Raw genomic sequence first — 24,565 nt, forward strand, 5'->3', positions numbered from 1 at the left:
ACCCTGTCTCGAAAAACAAAACAAAAAAAAAAAACAAAAAAAAAAAGAAAAGGTTTGGCCTTGGCTTAGGCTGTTCTTAACTAGTTCGTAATATTAACATGTTTACATTAATCTATATTCTGCCACATAACTTGTCACCTCTGCTCAGTATCATAAATTACATTTCCTCCATGTCAGTCTGGCAAACCTCACCCCTCTTCTTCCCAGAGTTCCTCTCTCTTCCTGGAAGTCCCACCTATCCTCTGCTGCCCAGTTATTGGCCATTCAACTCTTTATTAAATCAATTCTAAGCTGCCTCTGCAGAGTCACATCTTCAACAGCGTACAAAAAGATTATCCTACTACACTGCCCAACCCCATCATGGTTCTTACACTATGGGAGCCATAGCAATAAGTAGTAGGCACTGGGGCAGAAGCAAGACTCTAAGATATCACATTTTCAACTACAAGCATGAAGCAGAGAGAAAAGTGGAAATAGGGTTAGACTACGAACTCTCAAATCCCACTACCAGTGATATACTTCCTCCTGCTAGACTGTACCTACCAAATCTTCAAAATATTTCTACTCACTGAGATCCAAGTGTTCAAATGCTCAGGTCTATGAGGGACATTTCTCATTTAAGCTACCACAGGGATTTAACCCTGGAATCTGCACTATGCCACTGATGCTTTCACCATGGCTCATGTCCATGGGGCTCTACATGGGGAAAAGAAATTAAAAAAAAAATAGAGTAGAAATCTTAGCCCTATTGGAAGGTATCTGATTTCTCAGGAGGTTGTTCATTGCCCAAATGGAGGGAACACCAAATAGGAGATTGCCCAAAACCCAGGGGCAGCAGTGTGGCTAACTTGGCTGTCTGAGAAGTGATCTTAGAACCAGTGAGGGCCTCTCCAGTCTTGGTAGCTCTGCTGGAGCCCCGTTTACCATTCCCCAGGTGAGAGTGACCGGGCCACACAAGAACTGACTGCACAAGACAGGCAAGGATTGTGTCAGGCAGCTTGTCAGAGAAGGCCATTGGTTACGGTTCCCCACCAAGCTACTCCCTGCTGAAAGCTGCCCACCAACTCCTTAGCCCCAGGGAGTACGTTTCAAGTCTGCAAAGCCTGATTAAAGATACCACTTCTAGATGTACCATCTGTGCTTGGTAAAGCCCAAAGAGGGAAGGAAGATCCCACATAGGATCTGGGCGTGAAGAAATGGGCCTATGAACTTTGGGAGCTGGTCTTTACTAGAATCTGTCCTTCTGGTTTTTCCTATGAATATTTGCTGGTGTTTGTAGACGCCTTCTCAGGATATGTGGGAGCCTACCCTGCCCACTCAAAGATGGCTCCAATAGTTACTAAGAAACTTCTACAGGAAATAATTCCTAGATTTGGACTGCCCCTAGGTTTGAGCTCTGACAATGGTCTGGCCTTCATGGCCAAAGTGTTGATATTTCTGACAAAAGAGCGGGGCAGTGGTGGTGCCTGCCTTTCATCCCTTTCATCCCAGCACGGGAAGCAGAGGCAGGTGGGTTTCTGAGTTCAAGGCCAGCCTGGTCTACAGAGTGAGTTCCAGGACCGCAAGGGCTACACAGAAAGAACCTGTCTCAAAAAAAATCTGTCAAAGGTATTAAATATCAATCAGAAATTACACTGTCGGCATATAGGCCACAGGGCCCAGGTCAGGTAGAAAAGATGACTGGAACTCTTTAGGATACTCTGACCAAATTGGTCCTGGGAACTGGCAAAAATCAGTCCAGCCTCCTCCAGTCCTCTCTTCTTTGCCCTGCTCAAGGCTCTATGCATTTCCTGCTGGGAGAGACTTATTCTTTTTGAAGTTTTGATTGGAAGACCACCTCCAAACCTCCACACACTCCAAGATATTCTCCTGGTAGAAATGTCTGATTAAGTTCTTGCAGGTTTTATAGGGAGCTCGCCAGGCCATTGACCAGACCATCTCCCACCTCCGACCCCACCTACCAGTTCCAGCTAGGAGATTTGGTTTGGATAAAGACTTTGGAACCTTCCTGGAAGGGACTCTACCCAGTTTTCCTCCCACCCCAACTGCTGTGAAAGTGGCTGGTGTCATCCCATGGACTCATCACTCTCGGCTGAAGAAGGCTGCTAAGGACTGTGGCAGATAGACTGTCCAGTGGACTTCAGACTCTTAAGGATAAGACTGACCTGAAATCACTAATCCAGAATAATATACTCATTCTTTTCCTTTCTCTTTGTATGGAGACAGGAACCTACGAGCCTCACTGTCATCATCCCCTACCCACAATCTGGACCTGAGAATTTAAAACAGACATAGGGAAGGGGATAGGCAATCCATATAGATCTTTTTTTAATTAATTTATTTATTCTGTATATAGTATTCTGCCTCCATGTATGCCTAAACACCAGAAGAGGGCATCAGATCTCATTACAGATGGGTGTGAGTCACCATGTGGTTGCTGGGAACTGAACTCAGGACCTCTGGAAGAGCAGTCAGTGCTCTTAACCTCTGAGCCATCTCTCCAGCCCTAGACCTTTTCTTTTATGCCCACTTTTGGAGTGGGCATAAAAGGGACAGTTGTGGAGGCCTATCTTTTGAGAAAGAAATACAGGTGTCTCTGTTTACCTGGCCCTCATGGCTGACGACCTTACTGTCAGCATTAGCTGGACCATTAATTCTTATCCTGCTCAGGCTAACAGTAGGACCCTGGCTCTTTAACTGTATAGCTGACTACATCAAACAGAGAATAAACTCAGTTAAGCTGCTGGTCCTAAGGATCGACTATACCCCCAGAACAGCATGAATCAGTAATGTCACTCATGTCCACAGAACCAGGAGAGAATGTGATAGGGCAAGACAGTATAAAGATTCTTCCATTTTGCATGCTTGTTGAGGCCATTTTAGGTTTAACTAGAATTTGATCTTTTGTTTGTTTGTTTGTTTGTTTTTTGAGACAGGGTTTCTCTGTGGCTTTGGAGCCTGTCCTGGAACTAGCTCTGTAGACCAGGCTGGTCTCGAACTCACAGAGATCCGCCTGCCTCTGCCTCCCGAGTGCTGGGATTAAAAGCGTGCACCACCATCGCCCGGCTGATCTTTTTTTTTTAAAAAAAATATTTATTTATTATGGATATAACCTTCTGTTTGCATATATGCGTGCAGGCTAGAAGAGGACACCAGACCTCATTACAGATGGTTGTGAGCCACCATGTGGTAGCTGGGAATCGAACTCGGGTCCTTTGGAAGAGCACGCAATGCTCTTAACCGCTGAGTCATATTTCCAGCCCGAATTTGATCTTTTTGTTGGGAAACCCCATGGAAAGAAATTTAACCAATTCTATTCTAGGAACCTGAGGACAAGATGCTTCAGTTTGCTGGGCGGTAGTGATACATGCCTTTAATCCCAGCACTTGGAAGGCTGTGGCAGGCAGTTCTCTGAATTTGAGGCCAGTATAATTGGAGTTCCTCTGTCTCTCCAGAAGTCCCGCCTACCCTCTTCTTCCTAGCTATTGGCCATTCAGCTTTAAAGCCTATCAGGTGTCTTAGGTAGGTAAGGTAAAATAGCGACACATCTTTAAACAATTTGATCAAATATCCCATAACAAGCCAGCTTGGTCTACACAGTGAGTTCCAGGACAGTAAGGACTATGCAGAGGGAAACCTCCCTCCCCCACCCCCCAACATATACACACATGTACCCTCCCAAACAAAAAAGCCCAACTAACTTTACTTAGCTTCTGTTAAACTGCTTGCAAAAAACTTTCCCCTGCATTGTTAAGTGAGATACAAGGATGTGGTTTTTGTCTTTAAAAACTCTTACTATGCTGCTAGGTGGTGGTGGGGCATGCCTTTAATCCCAGCACTCAGGAGGCAGAGTGGATCTCTGTGAGTTCAAGACCAGCCTGGTCTATAAGAGCTAGTTCCAGGACAGGCTCCAAAGCTACAGAGAAACTCTGTCTCCAAAACCCAAAAACTAAAAACAAACAAACAAACCTAATCCAAAAAACAAAAAATGAAACTCTTACTTTGGGGCTGGAGAAATGATTCAGAGGTTAAGAGCACTGACTGTTTTTCCAGAGGAGCCAGGTTCAATTTCCAGAACCCACATGGCAGCTTACAACTGTCTGTAACAGGGGATCCAACATCGTCACACAGACATAAATGTAGGCAAAATACCAGTGCACATAAAATAAAAATAAATTATGTAACTATATATATTTTATATAATTCATATTTTCTATAAAGTATAAAATAATAAATCTATTTTATAATTATATTGTTATTATATTTTATAGTAATAAATTATATATACATATATATAAAAAACAAAAAAACTTTTATTATGAAGACTTGGTGGCACACTTGGGTGCCAAATGTCTGAGTGTAGTTGCAGTTGCCTGGAATAAAGACTTATAATTGGGTATAGACGGTGTCTGAGTGGTCTTCTCTGGTGGGCACCCCATAGTCGTGCAGTCATAAACAGAACACTCAGTAGGATGAAATTTTATGGGTACTGCCTGTGATAGTTTGAATGTAATAGGTCCCCGTAATCTCATAAGTAAAGACACTATCTGGAGGTGTGGCTTTCCTAGAATGGATAAGACCTAGGTGGAGGAAGCAGGTCACTGTGGGGGTAGGCACTGAAGTTTCCTATTTTCAGAATACCACCCTCTGAGTCAGTCAACTTCCTGTTGCCTGCACTCTCAGCTCCAGCACCACCTCTGCCTGCATGTCGCCATGCTTCCCGTCATGTTAATAGCCTGAACCCCTGACACTGTAAGTGAGCTACCCCTAAATGTTGCCATGGTGGCCGACCAGTGGTGGTGCACGCCTTTAATCCCAGCACTTGGGAAGCAGAGGCAGGTGGATATCCTTGAATTTGAGGCCAACCTGGTCTACAGAGCTAGTTCCAGGATGGCTAGTGCTATTATTACAGAGAAGCCCTGTCTCAAAAAACTAAAAGAGAGGGGGCTGGAGAGATGGCTCAGTGGTTAAGAGCATTGCCTGCTCTTCCAAAGGTCCTGAGTTCAATTCCCGGCAACCACATGGTGGCTCACAACCATCTGTAGGGAGGTCTGGCGCCCTCTTCTGGCCTTCAGGCATACAGACAGAATATTGTATACATAATAAATAAATAAATAAATATTTAAAAAAAAAAAAAAAAAAAAAAAAACTAAAAGAGAAAAACCAAAAAACCAAAAAACCCTGACTTTTCTTATGTATGGTGATGAAGAGAGGCAGGGATACCTGGGAGAGTCCAGAATGTGCAAGACTCTGAGCCAGAGGCCATGTTTGGGGAGGGGGAATAGCTGGGAGAGGGGAAAGAGGGCAGGTGCAGCAGCTCAGAGATCCAAAATACAAAGATGGTGTGTAACCAAAATGGTTGGATTATATAGGGAATAGCAGCCTAGGCCCCTGGACGGAGAGTTTAGGGTAGGGGTGGGGTATGTTCCAGGAGGACCCTGAAACAGGTAGGACTGTGGGGGGTGTGGCGGGGAGAGGTGTGGGGTGTGGGGGGGTTGTGATACAGGAAGAACCAGGTGGAGGGTCTGCTTTGATATGTTAAATAGGCACCTCATTCACTTATCCCAGGTTTGAAACCTAACATCCCAGCCTTTTTGTTGATAAGTCGCAAATGAGAAGGGGCCAAGTTTAATCTTCTCTCTGACTACTTGCTGTTGACAGCAGGATGTCATTGTTCGCTGGCTGGGCAGGGGCAAGAAAGCTGAACTGCTGATCCAGGACGAGCAGGCTGCTTCGCTGGGTGTCCAGGCTCTTCATAACCACCTGGGGCTAGCTGCTTTGAAGCTGTCCAGGATGCGGATTTTGAGGGCACACCTGGAGCTGGAGCTGCAACAGTCTACAGTTGATCTGAAATCTGTAGCACGCTTAGACTGGGGAGAGAAGGTTAAGTTAAGGAATTCAGGATGAAATCTTGGGTGTACATTTGAAACTTCCAGGCTCAAGGTCCTGGTTGTTGGGGGGGGGGGGCAGTCCCAAAACCAGGGAAAGGAGCTGAGATTAGGGATAGGCAGTAGGCAGGAAAACTTAAAGTTGTGTACCACCATGCCCTGCCCCTTTTGTGAATTCTGTTAAATTTTTTTTCTTCAGAAGTATCACACAATTTTTTGATGCAGGGTTTGAAATAGCCTTGACTAACCTTTATTAAAATCGCTATGTATCAGAGGACGACTTTGAACCTCTGATTTACCTCCCTCTACCTTCCTAATGCCAGGGATTAGCAGGTGCACTTTGCCGTGACACTAATGCTGCTCTGGGAACCAAACTTTGTCGGGCTCCATGAACTAGGCTAACACTCCATCAACTAAGCAATATGCTCAGCCCAAATTACGCCTTATTATTATTTGTAGCCCTGGTTGTCCTGGAACTCACTAGATAAACCAGGCTGACTTCGAACTCACAGAGATCTTCCTGCCTCTGCCTCCCAAGGGCTGGGATTGAAGGCATGAGCTACCTGCCATGAACAACTATTATATCCCATTATTAATACATAGTTGTACAATGAAAATTCTCTTTCTAAAGAAGTGACTTAGTCTGCAGGATGACAAAGAAGTTGTGGAGGTGGATGTGTCCACTTTAAGGTTTGTGAAGGAAGAGATGGAGGAGGTAATTTGGTTGTGGTGAAAACTTGGGTGGAAGAGGGGGGCCATAAGGGTAAAAGAGGTGACAAAGAATGAATTTTGAGGCACTGCTCGGAAGCATCGCAGATCCAGGGCTTGCAGCTAGGCTTTGTGCATGCTGTAGTTCTGGTTCTAGGAGAGGGCAATAGTGATGGTGGGCCAAGATATGGAGGTCACACGGGAGCGTGGGTGGCTGTGGCAGCAACAGTGAAGGAGGAAGTTCTGGCGGTGCTAACAACGGTGCAGGTGGACACTGTAATGACTCTGGAACTGACAGTGGACAATCGTGATCACATTATGGACTCTGAATGGGGTAGCACTACTTATAGTGGTGGTTATCAAGCTGGTGAATGAGATAGTATGTTATTTAAAAAATATGTATTTTCTTGGAGCCAGAGAGGTGATTCAGCTGTTGAGAGCACTGGATAGTGCTTTTCTAGAAGTTCTGAGCTCAAGTCCCAGCAACCATATGGTGGTTTACAACTGTTTATAATGGGATAGACTTATTTATTTACTTATTTACTTACTTGTTCTGGAGACAGTGTTCTGCCTGCATGTATGCCTGCACACCAGAAGAGGGCACCAGATCTCATTACATATGGTTGTGAGCCACCATATGGTTGCTGGGAATTGAATTTCGTACCTCTGGAAAAGCTGCTGGTGCTCTTAACCTCTGAGCTATCTCTCTAGCCCTGGCAAAAGGTTTTGAAATGAGCACTCGGGAGGCAGAGGCAGGCGGATCTCTGTGAGTTCGAGACCAGCCTGGTCTACAAGAGCTAGTTCCAGGAAAGGCTCCAAAGCTACAGAGAAACCCTGTCTCGAAAAAACTAAAAAAAAAAAAAGGTTTTGAAATGAGTAAGAGAGTCAGAATTAGTAGAGAATTGGGAGAGAAAGGAAGCAGATGTCAGGAAGATGCAGGTTACTTTAAGATCATTGTCATGAATACATTAGACCAGTGGTTCGAACCTTCCTAATGCTGCAACCCTTTGTTTTTCTAACGGGGGGGGGGCAGGTTAAGACAAGGTTTCGCTGTAGGTATCGATCTTGTTCTGGAACTCACTCTTGTAGACTAGGCTGGCCTCGAACTCACAAAGATCCCCATGCCTCTGCCTCCTGAGTGCTGGGATTAAAGGCATGCACCATCACCACCTGGCTATGCTGCAACCGTTTATACAATTCCTCATGTTGTAAAGACCCCCAGCCATAAAATTTCTTCATTGCTACTCCATAACTGTAATTTTGCTCTTGTTGTGAATTGTAATGTAAATATCTGATTATAGGGTATCTAATATGTGATCCCTGTGAGGTCTCAACCTACAGGCTAATAACCAATGCATTAGAAACACTTTAAAAGTATGCCACAGAAGGAGTGATTGTCCACAGTCAGGTAAATTTCTTCCAGTTGGACAGGAAACCCTTCTTGTTCAGAACTGTCAGAACAATAGTTGGTCAAAAAACAACAAAAAAATGTACAGCCTTTTTTTTTTGTTGTTGTTTTGTTTTGTTGTTTTTGGGAGGGGGCGCCAAGGCAGAGTTTCTCTGTGTAACAGCTCGGGCTGTGCTGAAACACTGCTTTTTAGACCAGGCTGGCTGGCTGGCTTTCTTTCTCTTTCTTTTTTGATTTTTTTGAGACAGGGCTTGTCTGTGTAACAGCCCTAGCTGTCCTGGGACCCACTATGTAGACCAGGCTGGTTTCGAACTCACAGAGATCCGCCTGCCTCTGCCACCCGAGTGCTGGGATTAAAGGCGTGTGCCACCACTGCCGGGCCATTGCCATTCCACTTATAAACTGTTACATTTTACTGGAAGGGAGTATTGTATAGCCTGTAAAAATGATGGACACCATCCAGACTTTTATTTACCTACATGTCTTTTCTTAATCTCTCTATTTGCTTTTGCCTTGGACGTGTAACTAAAGTCTAGGATATTAAAAAAAAAATTCCTTGGTAGAAATGAATATATTTCTCTTTGTTCTACCCATGAGTAAAACTAAAGATAACAGTCTCAGCAAGGTAGCAAGGACCAGCATGGAAACTTGCAGCCATTTCAGTTTTCAGCAAAAGCTCTTGGGTTCAAAAACCTACCAACTGACACACAGGAGCATACTCATCCTGTGAGTATAGGAGCCGTCGGGTCTTCTTTGAGTAAGTATTGCCATGGAAAATGATACCTCTTCAGTCAGAGACTTACATTCTTTTAAAAGATCTGTTTTTTTGTGAATTTCCTATTATCCCAGCGCTCCAATCACTTGGATGATCAAGGCAGGATCAAGAGTTCCAGGCTAGCCTGAGCTACAGAGCAACCCAGCCCGATCCAACCCAACCCCAACCAATTTCTTTGTATTTCTTATTACATGTCTCTCTTTTGTCCCTAAGCCATCACGAAGATTCCATTAGGAAAGTTTTATTCCGTGTGAGCACTTCATGACTAGCCTAGGCAGAGGGATGAATCAAGCTCTCGTTCTCCTGAGCTCTCTTCAATGTGTTTCAGAAAAGAGAGAGCCCACTCCTCTTGGCTTTTCCTGTTTTGACAGCGTGGTTCTTATTCTCTAAGTCAGATTCTCCCGTTCCTGCAGAGGAGGCGAAGGATGACACACAGCAGCTGCAGGTTACCATGGCCCATCTTCCCAGGAGAGCAACCACGTTCTTGAAATATCAAGGGACTTTCCATTTTATGTCCTCTTGCCCAGTTGTCTTGATTGAAGACCGTTTCGTACATTCCAAATTCTGGAGTGATGCAACTCCAGTCTGGGTTCAGGTTCCTCACCAGCCACTCAGTATCTTGACTTAAATTAGTCTATGTCAAATGACCATACTGAAATGTTAACTTTGAAAGCAATGGAGTAGCCGGTGTTTAGGATCCTGCCCCATTTTGTTATTCTAATGACAAATAACGATTGGAGCATCTTCAGTTGGTGGTTCTGTCTTCAGTACCACCAGTGGATCTGATTTGAAGGTTGGAAGTTGGTCCTTGGTAGTCTCTAACCTTCCCCCCTTGGCAAGGTGTTGGTTTTTCTTAGAGATAACAGTCCGGTTTTCTTCTTAGTTGGGATTCTTCATGCTCAAAGGTTCCCTGAGAACTTCAACTCATCAACATTTTCTCTTTTTAGCAATATCTCTGTAGTCAGGGGTAGGGTGGTGATGTGCACCCCTCATTGTCATTTCACCTAGTCCTCCAAGCAGTCCTTTCATTAAGATCTTTCATCCTGCCATCATCCCTTGGTCATGGTCCCTTTAAGGGAGCGGCCATAGTTGAGTGGTGGGAGCAGCTGCTGGCAGCAAACAGACGAGCAGGATTTGGCCTAGTCTGGGCCACTCACCGCGCACGCTCAGGACCGGGGGCTTGGTGGGAAAGGGAGGAGGGGCTTGTAGTGCGCCTGCGCACCAGGGACGCGCGCAAGGGGCTGGTTTGGAGATCCCTTTAAGAAACCACAGGCGGAGGAATTTCTCTGAGAGAAAATAATCCTACTCACGGGGCCCCCTTGGAGGCCATTAACCCCCCGAGTCCCGGCCCCCCTGCCCCGGCAGGCCCTCGTGCCCACGCGCGCGCCAGTGGGACCCCCAGGAGCTGCGGCCGGCGCGCAGGCCTCCGCCCCCTCGTCACTCCCGCGTCAGGCCCAGCGGGGGCGAAGGGGACCGGACCGTCGCGAGTGAGGCGCCGTGTCTGCAGTGTGGGCGGGGGCCGAGAGGGGCCGCGGCCGCCGCGCCGGGAGCCGCCGCGGTTCCAAGCGGGGCCCAACATGGCGGAGCGGGAGGTGGAGACCGGCCCCCGAAAGAGGGTAGGTGAGGTGAGGCCGCGGGCGGGCTCCGGACTGCGGGCGGGCGGGCGGGCGGCGGGGGGCGGGGCGCGGCCAACCCCGTTCAGCCTCGGGCTCGTGGGTGGCGCGGTGGTCGACGGCCCGAGGGCGGGGCGGCCCAAGGCGGCCCGGGGGTCCTCTTTGCAGGTGGGACAAAGCTCGCTGGCCAGCGGCGGGGGGAGGGGTGGGGGCCGTGGTCCGCTCGGGTCCCCTCCCTTTCCCTGCTTGGGGGCGGTGGGTGCCTACTCGGCGAGCCTAGGGGACGCAAGGTGTCAGGCTCCGCTTCTGCATCCTCGAGGGTAACGGAGTCCGTGGAAGTTTCTCTGGGGAGAGGTCAGGTGGGGGCAGCGGTGGCGGGAAGAAGTCGTGGAGGGGCTGCTGCCTTCTGAGCAGTCACCGGGAGGGTGCTGCGGGAACACCGACCGTAGCCAATTCATCTTCCTGCTATCTCTCCCCTCCCCCTTGACCGTTATCAAGATCCAAGTGGACGTGGTGCTCTTCACCTCGGAAGAAGTTGGGCTGTCTCTTGATGTTGGAGGAAGGTTTCTTTTCTTTTTTCTTTCTTTCTTTTTTTTTTTTTAGAACGAGAAATACGTTGTAGTCTTCTAGCTTCTTTACCTGTAGTTAGGAGCGTGGAAGAGTGGCAAGTTTTGTCGTTAGGAGGATGTACCCTGCCAGCCTGCCTGCCTAGGTGAAGCCTTGTCTACGTAGGAGTTGTTGGAACCCTTGTAAAAGTTTCTCTTGAAACTTTTTTTTTCTTAATATAATTGCAAGTGGTTTTCTTCAGATGGAGAGTAATACTATCGATTGAGCAATATTTTTTGAAGGCATTTCTTTTACTTCCCCTTGCCAGCTTGTTAAAGCATCAAGTCGCCTATCTGGAGTCTTCCTTTTGGAATTGGCCTCAAATGATGGGGTAGTTGTTAACGCAACCTGATTAAAACATTGTCATAGGACCTTAACCGAAATGCTTCTTCCTTCAGCATAAAACAAGTGTCGCTTCGAAGATAGACGCTGTTAACACACTGAGTGCTGACTGTGTGCCTAACCCCATGTGAAGTGCTTTGTGAGTTCAACCTCATAGTTAAACCAGAAACCCATTAGTCGCCGAGGAAATGCAGTTTTTTTTCTTGTGTTACGTAATTAAGTCTGCAAAATCCAGGATTTTGATCTGTGATTTGAATACAGGGTTGCCCTTGAGTTGGATTGCCACTTAGGAGTTTCTGTCTTGTTTTTTCTTTTTTTCCTACTCCTTAATTTTATTTATTTTTTTCCTTGTTCTTTTTTAAAATTCATATTTATTGAGCTCTACATTTTTCTCTGCTCCCTTCCCTGCCTCTCCCATCCCCTCTTCAATCCTTCCCCAAGGTCCCCATGCTCCCAATTTACTCAGGAGATCTTGGCTTTTTCTACTTTCTACTTCCCATGTAGATTAGATCTATGTAAGTCTCTCTTAGTGTACACATTGTTGTCTAAATTCTCTGGGATTGTGGTTTGTAGACTGGCTTTCTTTGCTTTATGTTTAAAAACCACCTATGAGTGAGTACATTGTGGTAATTGTCTTTCTGTGTCTGGGTTGCCTCACTCAAAATAATGTTTTCTAGCTCCATCCATTTTCCTGCAAAGTTCTTATTTTTTTCTGCTGTGTAGTACTCCATTGTGTAAATATACCACATTTTCCTTATCCATTCTTTGGTCGAGGGACATTTAGGTTGTTTCCAGGTTATGGCTATGACAAACAAAGCTGCCATGAACATAGTTGAGCACATGTCCTTGTGGGACGATTGAGTATCCTTTGGATATATACCCAAAAGTGGTATTACTGGGTCTTGAGGAAGGTTGTTTCCTAATTTTCTGAGAAATCGCCACACTGACATCCAAAGAGGTTGTACCAGCTTGCATTCCCTCCAGCACAACCTTTTCCCCACAACCTCTCCAGTATAAGTTGTTTTTGATCTTGGCCATTCTTACAGGTGTAAGATGGGATCTCAGAGTTGTTTTGATTTGCATTTCTCTGATGACTGAGGATGTTGAACATTTTCTTAAGTGTCTTTCAGCCATTTTATATTCCTCTGTTGAGAGTTCTCTGTTTAGGTCTGTACTTTTCTTTTTTTTTTTTTTTTAATTTTACTCTTCCAGTGCTGGGCTTTAACATTTGGGATACAAGCCTCTACCACTGAGGTTCACTCCTAGCCCTAGGGAGTTTGTTTCTCCTCTTAAAATCATAAATGATACGCCAGCAAATGTTTTCCCTCAGTAGTTTATTAGGAAACTGTTTATAACTATCAAGAAAAGTAAAACTACAGCTTTAATTCAGGGTGCAACTGCATACTCAAACTCCTAGATTCTACTATTGACATTTTTTTCTAAATGCTTGTTTACCATATTCTTTTCTTTTTCTTTCTTTCTCTTCTTCTGGTTTTTCGAGACAGGGTTTCTCTGTAGTTTTGGAGCCTGTCCTGGAATTAGCTCTTGTAGACGAGGCTGGCCTCAAACTCACAGAGATCCACCTGCCTTTGCCTCCCCAGTGCTGGGATTAAAGGTGTGTGCCACCACTGCCTGGCTGTTTACCACATTCTTATTCCATCTAGCAAAAACTCTTTACTCAGTCATTAGTGTGTTTTTTTTTTTTTTTTTTGGGACAGGGTTTCTCTGTGGCTTTTGAGCCTGTCCTGGAACTAGCTCTGCAGACCAGGCTGGTCTCGAACTCACAGAGATCCGCCTGCCTCTGCCTCCCTAGTGCTGGGATTAAAGGCGTGCTCCACCATCGCCCGGCTAGTCATTAGTGTTTTAAGTACATTGCATTTTAGTATTTTTTAACAATTAAAATTTAATGTTGGGCTGGATGGTGGTGGCACAAGCCTTTAATCCCAGCACACAGGAGGCAGAGAGGTGGATTTCTGAGTTCAAGGTCAGCTTGGTCTATAGACCAAGTTCCAGGACAGCCAAGGCTACACAAAGAAACCCTGTCTCAAAAAGCAAAACAAACAAACAAACAAAAATATATATATAAATATATAAAATAAAGGTAGTCTTAGATTTGCAAAATGTTAGGTTCTCTTCCTAGCCAATCATAGAATGGATGAAGCTGTCTAATAGTATGTTCTAATAATTTATTTAGAATATTGATATTGAGTGCATATGTTTTGAAGTTCTGAATTGTTCTTCAATTTGTGACCATTTGTAAACTGAGTCTTCATTGAGTGTGTTTAACATGTGGTCTGTTATTTGAAATAATATAGGATAAGTTAACTGTAATGTAAATTCAGAGATTCATTTGCTACTCATTCTGTTGTCATTTGCTTTATAGAATGTCTTAGAAAAATCTAAAACCGGGCGTTGGTGGCGCACGCCTTTAATCCCAGCACTTGGGAGGCAGAGGCAGGCGGATCTCTGTGAGTTCAAGACCAGCCTGGTCTACAGAGCTAGTTCCAGGACAGGCTCCAAAGCCACAGAGAAACCCTGTCTCAAAAAACAAAAACAAAAAAAAAGAAAAATCTAAGTGCTTTGCTAACAAATTAGACTTTTTAAGTATATTCTTTATCATGGGTTCCATTCAACAAGTGAAAAAGTGATTGTTGTCATCAAAACTTTTTGTTGTTTTAAGCAGGAAATGACCATGGCTTTAATCTTAGGACTCAGAAGGCAAAGGCAGGTTTGTGAGGCCGGCATGATCTACACAGCAAGTTCCAGGCCAGTCATGGCTGCATAGTGAGACCCCATCTAAAAAGTGACATCTTTTTTCCTTTTTGGTGCTGGGGATTGAACCCAAGGCTTCATGCATTACCTTTGGGCCACATCCCAGATTTCAGACATTATTATTACTATTGTTTTGTTTTCAAGATGGTTTCTTTTTGTAGCCTTGGCTGTCCTGGAACCAGCTCTGTAGACCAGCCTGGCCTCAAACTCATAGAGATTCACCTGCCTCTGCCTCCTGAGTGCTAGGATTAAAGGCGTGCACCACCACTGCCCAGCTCAAACATTATTTTTAACACCCACCATGAAACACATGGAACACCTACACAGCTTTTTACATGATAAATTATTGAGGATATTTGTATTCAATATATATAGATTTCAAGATTTGTTATTTTGGCCAGGTGGTGGTAGCAGCACACGCCTTTAATCCCAGCACACGGGGGCAGAGGCAGGCTGAGCTCTATGAGGTTGAGGCCAACTTGGTCTGCAGAGTTCCTAGATAGATAGCTAGGGCTACACAGAGAAACTCTTGTCTCAAAAAACACACAAAAAAGAAAAATTTAAAAATTTTTTATTTTATGTATATGAGTCTTCAGAGTGTATGTGTGTCTGTGCATTGTATAGATACATTGTCCACAGAGGTCAGAAGATATTGAAATCCCTGGAACTGGAATTATAGGTGGTTGGAAACCATCATGGGTGCTGGGATTTAAACCCAGGTCATTTGGAAGAGCAGCCACGGTTTTTAAGTGTTGAGCTTTCTCTTCAGATGTCCTGCCTAACATATTTTTTTAAATGATTAATCTGTTTTTATTTTATAAGTATTTGCCTACATGTATGTGTGTGCCACATGCATGCATGGTACCTTTGGAGGCCAGAAGAGGTCATTAGATAACTTAGAATTGTTGTTATAGATGGTTGTGAGCTGCCATGTGGGTGTAGTTAACTGAACCCAGGTCCAGCCTACATTTAATATATAAATCTTTTTAAAAAATTCATTTTTTATGTGTATGAGTGTTTTGTCTGCATGTATGTGCACTACATTACAGTGCCTGTGGATTCCAGAAGAGGGAGTTGGATCAGTTCCAGACAGTTGAGAGATGCACGTGGGTGCTGGGAATTGTGCTTGTGTCCTGTGGAAGAGCAGTCAGTGTTCTTAACTGCTGAGCCATCTCTCTGGCCTTATATCTGATATAAGTCTTTTGCATCCACAATCCATTTTATTGTTGATGTTTGTTTGTTTGTTTTGTTTTGTTTTTTGTATTTCGAGACAGTGTTTCGCTGTATCTTTGGAGCCTGTCCTGGAATTAGCTCTTGTAGACCAGGCTAGCCTTAAACTCACAGAGATCCGCCTGCTTCTGCCTCCCAAGTGCTGGGATTAAAGGTGTTCGCCACCACTGTATTCATTTTCATGCTCAAACTCCATGTAGTAAATATGAAATACTCTCAGTATGCATAAACACTATGTTTACGTGTTTGTAAAAATACACTTACTTTCCATGACAATGTCTATGCTTGCATATATATGAACTTAGTTGTGACTGACACTTTTCAGGCTGTTACTTTATTTTTAGGGGATAAAGGTAGAAAGACATAGCCGGGCGGTGGTGGCGCACGCCTTTAATCCCAGCACTTGGGAGGCAGAGGCAGGTGGATCTCTGTGAGTTCGAGACCAGCCTGGTCTACAAGAGCTAGTTCCAGGACAGGCTCCAAAACCACAGAGAAACCCTGTCTCGAAAAAACCAAAAAAAAAAAAAAAAAAAAGGTAGAAAGACATGAGAGTGTAATAATAACTTTGTGAAAAGAAAAGTTAAATTATGTTAGGGGCTGGAGAGATGGCTTAGAGGTTAAGAGCACTCAAGAGGTCCTGAGTTCAATTCCTAGGAACCACAAGCTGGCTCTTACAACCTTTCGTAATGTAGGCACACATGCAGGCAGAACACTGTATACATAATAAGTAAATAAATCTAAAAAAAAGTATATTAGGGTAATAATTTTTTTTTTTTTGATTTTCGAGACAGGGTTTCTCCGTAGCTTTTCGGTTCCTGTCCTGGAACTAGCTCTTCTAGATCAGGCTGGCCTCGAACTCACAGAGATCCGCCTGCCTCTGCTTCCCGAGTGCAGGGGTAATAAATTATACAGACTAGAATGGCCCAGCAGTTAAGAACATTGACTGCTTCTCTAAAGGACGTGAGTTTGGTTCCTAGCACCCACATGGTCTTATAACCATTTATAGCTCCAGTTCCAGAAAATCCAGTGCTGACTTATACTTTGCAGGTGCCAGGCACACAAGGTTCATAGACAATACGTGCAAAACACCCATCTGCATAAACTAAAAATAGGTGATAGTGGCGCATCCCTTTAATCCCAGCACTCTGGAGGTAGAGGCAGTCATATCTCTGAGTTAAGTCCAGCCTGGTTTACAGAGCAAATACCAGGAGAGTTAGAGCTATATAGAGAAACCCTGTTTTGGAAAATAAAAACAAAACAATGGAAAAAATCTTTTGGACTAGAAAGATGGCTCAGTTGTTAAAGGAGTGTTACTGCTCTTCCAGAGGACTTGGATTTTAGTATCTGCATCAGGTGGTTCACCAGTCATAACTCCAGGTCCAGAGTATCCAATACCCTGTTTCCTTTTTGGGCATTTGGTATACTCTTTGGGGGTCGCCACCCAGCTCCCAAATAAATACTCAAGAGGCTTAGTCTTATTTTCTTCCTTCCTTCCTTCTCCTTTTTTGCATTTTCAAGATAGGGTTTCTTTGTGTAACAGTCCTGGCTGTCTAGCTGCCCTGGAACTCACTCTGAAGACAAAGCTGGCCTCCAACTCATAGAGATCCACCTGCCTCTGCCTTTGGAGGTTAAATGTGTGTGCTACCACTGCCAGGTAGCTTATTCTTTCTTATGAATGAGGGGCTTTAGTTTGGCTTATTTTAGCTAGCTTTTCTTAGATTATCCCATCTGTGGTCTACAGAGTGAGTTCCAGGACAGCCAGGGCTACACAGAGAATATCTCATGTACCTTTTGTCTGTGGGTTCCCTCTGTTGCTGGTTATGTAGCTGGGTTCCTGACCCCTGATGTTCTCTTCCCCTTTTCTTGCTCCTAAATTCTCTCTTCCCAGATTTCTCCTCCTATTTGTTCTCTCTGCCTGCCAGTTCCGCCTGTCATTTCTCCTGCCTAACTATTGGCCATTTAGCTCTTTATTCAATCAGGTGTTTTAGACAGGCAAAGTAACACAGCTTTGTAGAGTTACACAAATGTAGCATAAAAGAATGCAACACATCATTGCATCATTAAATGTTCCAGAGCTTAAACAAATGTAACAATCTTCAACTAATATTCTACAACATAAGCTTACATAAGTACACATACACATTAATAATAAAATGAAACTCAAGGAATGTGTATTACATAGTATACTATGTAATATAATTCATGAAAATTTAATATATAAAAATTGAATTTCATGTAGACAGGAATAGGAAATACAGGGATAGATCATGAGTTTTGATTGTATTACAAATTTGTTTTATATTTGTTTTAATATTTTATTAAAATAACTAAAAGGTTAATTTTTCTTAATATTTTATTTCCATTTATTTTTGTTTTAGATAGGGCTTTTCTTTTTCCTTCTCTTTCCTCCTTTCCTTTCTCTCCTTTTTTCTTTTTCTTTCTTGTTTGTACCCTGGCTGTCTTGGAACTCACCATGTAGATCAGTCTGGCCTGGAACGCACAGATTTATCTGCTTCTACATCCTGAGTACTGGGATTAAAGACTACCTTGCCCAGCCTCATTTTAATGATTTAAATTGTTAATTCATGGGGCTGGAGAGATGACTTAGAATTTAAGAACACTGACTGCTCTTCCAGAGGTTCGGAGTTCAATTCCTAGCAACCACATGGTGACTCACAGCCATCTGTAGTGGGATGTAATGCCCTCTTCTGGCATAAAGTCATATAGGCAGATAGAGCACTCATATACATTAAATCTTTAAAAAATGTACAATTCAATGGTTTTATAAGTATATTTATGGTGTGATGAAACAGTTACCACTTATTTTAGCCCAAATAGACAACTTACACACTAAGCAGTCATTCCACGTAGATCTCTTCCCATCCTTGACAAACTCTTATTTTCTGTCTCTGGTGGATATTACATGTAAGTGGAATCATGCATTTGTCCTGTCACGTCTGATTGGTTCACTCAGGATAACATTTTCAAGGTTACACCAGTTGTCACATGTGTCATAATTTCCCATTCCTTCTTACACCTGAAAAAAGTCCCATTGTATATATCAGATTTTATTTTTTCATTCATCAGTTGGTCTTGTAGGTTTGTTGTAATGCTTCTGTAAACATTGTTATAAAGTATCTGAGTCCCTGCCTTTTTTTTTTTTTTTTTTTTTTAGAACACATACTCGGCATTTGCTAGGTTATATAGGGTTCTATGTTTGTCATTTTGAGGCACCACAGGACTATTGTACCTACTTGCTGTACTGTTTTCCATCCGGAAGGAGTGTATGGAGACTACAGCTTTCCCATGTCTGCATAAGCACCTCTTATTTTCTTTTTCCTGTTCGGCAGTGACCATACTAGTGAATATGAGATAGCATCTTATTATGACTTGGATTTGCTTGCTTCCTTGTTTTTTTTATTCTTGTAAAGGCATCTTTTTTTTTAAATTTATTTATTTATTTTTTTTTAATTTTTTTTTTTTTTTTTTTTTGGTTTTTCGAGACAGGGTTTCTCTGTGGTTTTGGAGCCTGTCCTGGAACTAGCTCTTGTAGACCAGGCTGGTCTCGAACTCACAGAGATCCGCCTGCCTCTGCCTCCCGAGTGCTGGGATTAAAGGCGTGCACCACCACCGCCCGGCCTTTAATTTATTTTTTAAGATTTATTTTATTATAGGTATGTATATTGGCTAGTTTTATGTCAACTTGACACAAGCTAAGAGTCAGAGGTGGGAGTCTCAGTTGAGAAAATGCCTTTTTAAGATCTGCCGGTAGGCAGGCTTGGAGGGCATTTTCTTTTCTTTCTTTCCTTTTTTTTGATTTTTTTGTGACAGGATCTCTCTGTTTAACAGCCCTAACTGTTCTGGAACTCACTTTGTAGACTAGGATGGCCTCCAACTCATAGAGCTCCGCCTGCCTATTCTGGGTTTAAAGGCGTGTGCCACCACTGCCCAGCTTTTTTTTTTTTTATCTTTTTTAAATGAAAGATTTATGTATGTATATGACTATGTTTTCATCTGCATACTAGAAGAGGGAGGCAATGGCTCCCATTATAGAAGGTTGTTAGTTGCCATGTGAGTGTTAGTACTCAGGACTTCTGGAGGAACAGCCAGTGCTCTTAACCACTGAGTCATCTCTCTAATCCCTGAGCATTTTCTTAATTAGTGATTGATGGCGGGGGGGGGGGTGGCACCTAGCCCATTGTGAATGGTGCCATTCCTGGGCTGGTGGTCCTGGGTTCTCTGAGAAGGTTAAGCAAGCCATGGAGAGCAAGCTAGTAAAGAGCAATCTTCTGTGGCCTCTGTATCAGCTCCTGTCTCCAGGTTCCTGCTCTGTTTGAGTTCTTGGCCTGACTTATGATGAACAGTGTCTATGCAGTGTGAGCCACATAAACCCTTTCCTCCTCAAGTTTCTTTTGTAATGGTTCATCACAGCAATAGAAACCCTAAGGCCACATGTGTGTAGTTAAGTGTGTGTGAATGCAGGTGTCCAAAGAGGCCAGAGGCATTGTATCCTCTAAGAGTGAATGGTTGTGAGCTGTGTCAGTGTAGGTGCTGGGAATTGAACCCTGCTTCCCTTTATTTTTATTTTATTTTTTTTTTTTGGTTTTTCGAGACAGGGTTTCTCTGTGGCTTTGGAGCCTGTCCTGGAACTAGCTCTGTAGACCAGGCTGGTCTCGAACTCACAGAGATCCGCCTGCCTCTGCCTCCCGAGTGCTGGGATTAAAGGCGTGCGCCACCACCGCCCGGCCCTTTATTTTTTTATAATTTATTTTTTTTAATTTTATGTATATTGGTATATTACTTGCATTTATGTCTGTGTGAGGGTGTCAGATCTTGGAGTTACAGTTGTTAGCTGCCATGTGGGTACTGGGAATTAAACCCAGGTCCTGTGGAAGAACAGTCAGTGCTCTTAACCACTGAGCCATCTCTCCAAACCACTCCCTTAGTTTTTATTTTTTGTTATTACATTTAGTGTATTTGTGCTCAGACACGCCATGTTGCACATGCAAAAGTCAGGTGACAACGTCTTAGGAATTGGCTCTCTATTTCCACTTTTTGGGTCCTAGGGACTGAACTCAGGTTGCCCATTTTAATGGCAAGTGCCTTTACTCACTGAGCCTCTCTCTCCAACGCCACCTCTGTTCATTTCTTTTTTCCCCTTCCTGCCTCTCTTCCCCTTTCCTCCTCTCCCTTCCCCTCCCCTTCCCTCTTCTCTCTCTTTCTTATTCCCCCCCCTTTTTTTGAGATAGGGTTTCTTTGTGTAGCCATGGCTGTTCTGGTACTTCTCTGTAGACCAGGCTGGTCTGGAACAAGAGATCCGTTTGCCTCTGCCTCCGAGTGCTGGTATTAAAGGTGTTCACCACCACTGCCTGGCATGTTTTTCTAATAATAATGTTGAGTATCTTTGCATCTGCTTATAGGCCATTGGTATACCCTTTTTGGTAAAATATCTATTTAAAAATCTTTGTTCTTTGTCTGGTACTTAACTGAGTTTCTCTTTTATTGTGGAAATTTTTATACATGTATTCTACATACTAAACTCTTCCTTGAGATAAGGTCATGTTGTTTATTTGGGGCTGGCTTGGAACTTGTGTTGCTTGAGTTACCCTAGAATTTGGCAGCTCCCTTTCTCAGTCTCCTAGCTGCTAGGATTACAGGCATGTGCTACTGTCACCTAGTTTCTGGCTGTTGAACTCTTTGTAGGTGATTTGCAAATATTTTCTCCCATCCCTGGACTGGATGAAAGTATTTTCATTCTTGTGAGCGTATCTTTTGATGCACAGAAGTTTGGAATTTTTTATTTTTTGTGAAATTTTTATTTTTTTTCAAGACAGTATTTCTCAGTGTAACAGTTCTAGATGTTCCAGAACTAGCTCTGTAGACTAGACTGGCCTTGAATTTATAGGTATCTACCTGCTTTTGCCTTCCAAGTGCTGGGATTAAAGGTGTGCACTACCACTGCCCAGCTTGTTTTACTTTGTACCATGTATTTTTGATTTCATATTTATGAAATTATCACCAAGTTCAAGTTTACTTATATTTTCCAGAAGAATTTAACTCATTCCTAAGTCTCTTTAACCTCTTTCCTCCACTATCCTCCCTCCCTCCCTAGGTGGTCTCAAATTCATAGCTATTCTCCTTCCTCTTTTTTCTGAGTGCAGAGATTAAAGTCATGTGCTGCCACAACAGGCTTTATCTTCTCTCCTTAATGCGCTCTCTCTCTCTCTCTCTCTCTCTCTCTCTCTCTCTCATTTTTTATTTTTGAGACAGGGTTTCTCTGTGTAGCCTCAAACTGGCTCTGTAGACCAGGCTGGCCTAAGACTCGAAGATTTGCCTGCTTCTGCCTCCCAAGTGCTGGGATTAAAGGTATGTGCCACTACTGCCTGGCTCTTTTCTTAAAATTTTTTTTTAGATTTTTTTTTTCTTGGTTTTTCTAAACAGGGTTTCTCTGTAGCCTGTCTTGAACTCACTCTGTAGACTATGCTGACCTCACTCACAGACATCTGCCTGTCTTTGTTGGGATTAAAGACCTGCACCACCACTCCCTGGCTAGATTTTAATTTTTATTTGATACATACGAATGTTGGCTTGAGTGTGTGTTTGTGTACCACATGCATGAAGTGCCTGCCCATGGAGGACATAAGAGGGCACTGGATCTCCTGGGACTGGAGTTACAGATGTTTGTGAACTGCTATGTGTTTGTTGGGAATTGAACCGAATGAGTCATCTGGGGAAGAGCAGCCAGTGTACTTAACCACTTCTCCAGCCTCTAAAAAAATTTGTTTTTAAGTTGAATTTATTGGGACTCAGTGGTTAGAAATACTTGTTGCTCTTGAAGAGAAGCAGAATTTGATTTTCAGCACGCATATGGTGTCTTAAAACCATTTATAATTGCAGTTCCAGGGGATCTGACACCCTCTTCTTACCTCTGTGTGCAAAACATGGAGAGGCAAAACTTGCACACACATAATAGGAAAATAAACCATTTATTTTTTAAAGAAAGTGTGTGTGTGTCTGTGTCCATCTGTCAATCTGTCCGTCTGTGTGTCCAGAGAATTCCTTACCTTGAGAAATACTAGAAAGGTTATTTTCTTTCTGTCCTTGAAGGATTTATCTAGGCTCCTAATCACCATGTTACTATGGTAGCCTTAGAGCTAACCAGTTTTTGAAGAATTCCTTGTATTTTTTTATTGTCAAATGGCATTTATAGACCAAAGTCCAAACTCAAGAAAAACATTTTCCTCTTTTTTTTTTTTTTAAAGTTATCAGTGTGTGTGTGTGTGGTATGTGTTTTGAGTGTGGGCATGTGTGTATAGTGTACATGTGAAGGTCAAAGGATAGCTTTCAGAGGTTGATTCTTTGCTGTGGTGTGATTTGGGTACTGAGCTCAGGCCATCAAGTGTTTTTATTTATTCATTGGTTCTCAGAGAAACCCTGTCTCAAAAAACCAAAAAAAAAAAAAAATACGGGCTGAGATTATACCAGTTCCTGATTTCTTTTCACTTTTGTGTCTGTATTTTGGTTATTTTTCCTTTCCCTACTTTAAGGTAATAGTTTTTGTTTTTTTTGTGCCAATATGCCTGGCTGAAAATTTCCTCTTTAAGGTCACTCTTTAAGGAGGGGACTGAAGAGATGGCTCAGTGTCTAAGAACACTGGTTGTTCTTCAGCAGGACCCAGATTCAGTTCTTAGGACTTGTAGCCTCTGAGTGCACCTGGCATACACGTGTTTCTTATATACACGACGGCAGAATACATACATACATACATACATACATATGTGTATATATTTAATATATAATAAAAATTATAAAATACCACCTAAGTAATCTAATAATCACCAAATCTATGCCCGACTTTCAGAGATGTTGTGTCAGTATTTTATGCTTTTTGCTCTTTTTGGCCCACCGCCCCTCTCCTAAGTAACTCACTCATGAAGCTTATACTTACTTATAAATGCCTGTTCTTAGTTTGGCTTCTTTTTTTTTTTTTTTTTTTTTTTTTTTTTTTTTTTTTTGGTTTTTCGAGACAGGGTTTCTCTGTGGCTTTGGAGCCTGTCCTGGAACTAGCTCTGTAGACCAGGCTGGTCTCGAACTCACAGAGATCCGCCTGCCTCTGCTTCCAGAATGCTGGGAATAAAGGCGTGCGCCACCATCGCCCGGCTTTGGCTTGCTTCTTGCCAGGTTTTCTTCACTTAAATTATTCCAACTGCCTTTTGAATCTGGGTTTTTTTTTTCTTTCCTTCATTCTGTTTATCTTACGTTCACTCTTATTCCATGGCTGGCTGGGTGACTGACTGGCCACCACTTCATAGAGTTAAACAAATACAACATAAACGAAAGCAACATACCTTAAAATAATATTCTGCAACACAGAGACATTCTTATTTGACCTGCCTTAGACATCTGATCTTATTGCTTCTCCCTCCATGAAAGTAAGTCCTGTTATTTTATATGTCAGCATACTCATGACTTAGTTGAGAGCAGCTGCTGCTTTATAGTTGTCCTTGTCTTCTGGTAAAGATTCTTTCCTTAGCCTGGTGATTCCTTGCATGGTTTCTTCTACAGTGGAATTGTGTGTGTATGTGTGTACTGTGTTCAGGTGCCCATGTATGTATGTGTGTGGAGACCTGAGATAACTGAGTGCTGCTCCTGGGGAGCTGTTTTTCACCTTGGTTTTTGAGACAAGGGTCTTTCATTGGCCTAGAGCTTGCTTATTAGTATGTGTTTATCTGGGCAGCCACATGGCCAGTGAGCCCTCAGGGATCCACCTGCTTTGCCTCCCTATTACTGGATTACAGGTAAATGCCACCATACCTGGCTATTTTTTTGTTTGTAGGTCCTAGGGGACCCGCAGCTCCATGGCGGGTCTCCGTCTGCCCTTCTTCCCAGCATTTAGTTTTGTCTACTCCGCCTACCTAAGTATTGCCCTATCAAAAGGTCAAGGCAGTTTTTTTATTTAACCAATGAAAGCAACACATAGACAGAATAATCTCCTACACCATGTTTCTAAAACTCAAAAGTACAATTCCATCAAAGTTTACCCTGGGGGAGCCAGTGAGTATTAAGGTTACTTACTTAAAGAGCTTGAAGTTTCTTCCTGGAGCATGAACCCCAAAAGTAGCCATGCTGAAAAGTCTTTACCCAGCATAGGGTGATGGGTTTCTTTATAGCTGCATAGATAGAACCCTTTCAGTTAACCCTAGCCCATACACTTTAGCACCTC

At 43.2% G+C, this 24,565-nt stretch overlaps 1 protein-coding gene across 5 annotated transcripts in view; it reads left to right on the top strand.

The window, feature by feature from the left end:
• Window positions 1–10,013: 10,013 nt before the first annotated feature.
• The window catches only part of Zmym4 (zinc finger MYM-type containing 4), a 118,801-nt gene continuing 104,249 nt past the window's right edge, over window positions 10,014–24,565 (top strand). For 2 of the 5 annotated variants that reach the window (XM_041652012.1, XM_041652015.1), the window contains exon 1: window positions 10,014–10,404. In XM_041652012.1, coding sequence (XP_041507946.1) covers window positions 10,357–10,404 — 48 coding nt within the window. In that variant the 5' untranslated portion in view covers window positions 10,014–10,356. The remainder of the gene's footprint in view (window positions 10,405–24,565) is intronic. The other 3 variants (XM_041652013.1, XM_041652016.1, XM_041652014.1) reach the window with 2 other exon arrangements.

This window comes from Microtus oregoni, unplaced genomic scaffold (assembly GCF_018167655.1).
Source record: "Microtus oregoni isolate MIOR12 unplaced genomic scaffold, Mior012 000005F_ref0000423, whole genome shotgun sequence".
In the NCBI taxonomy this organism is placed as follows: Eukaryota; Metazoa; Chordata; class Mammalia; order Rodentia; family Cricetidae; genus Microtus; species Microtus oregoni.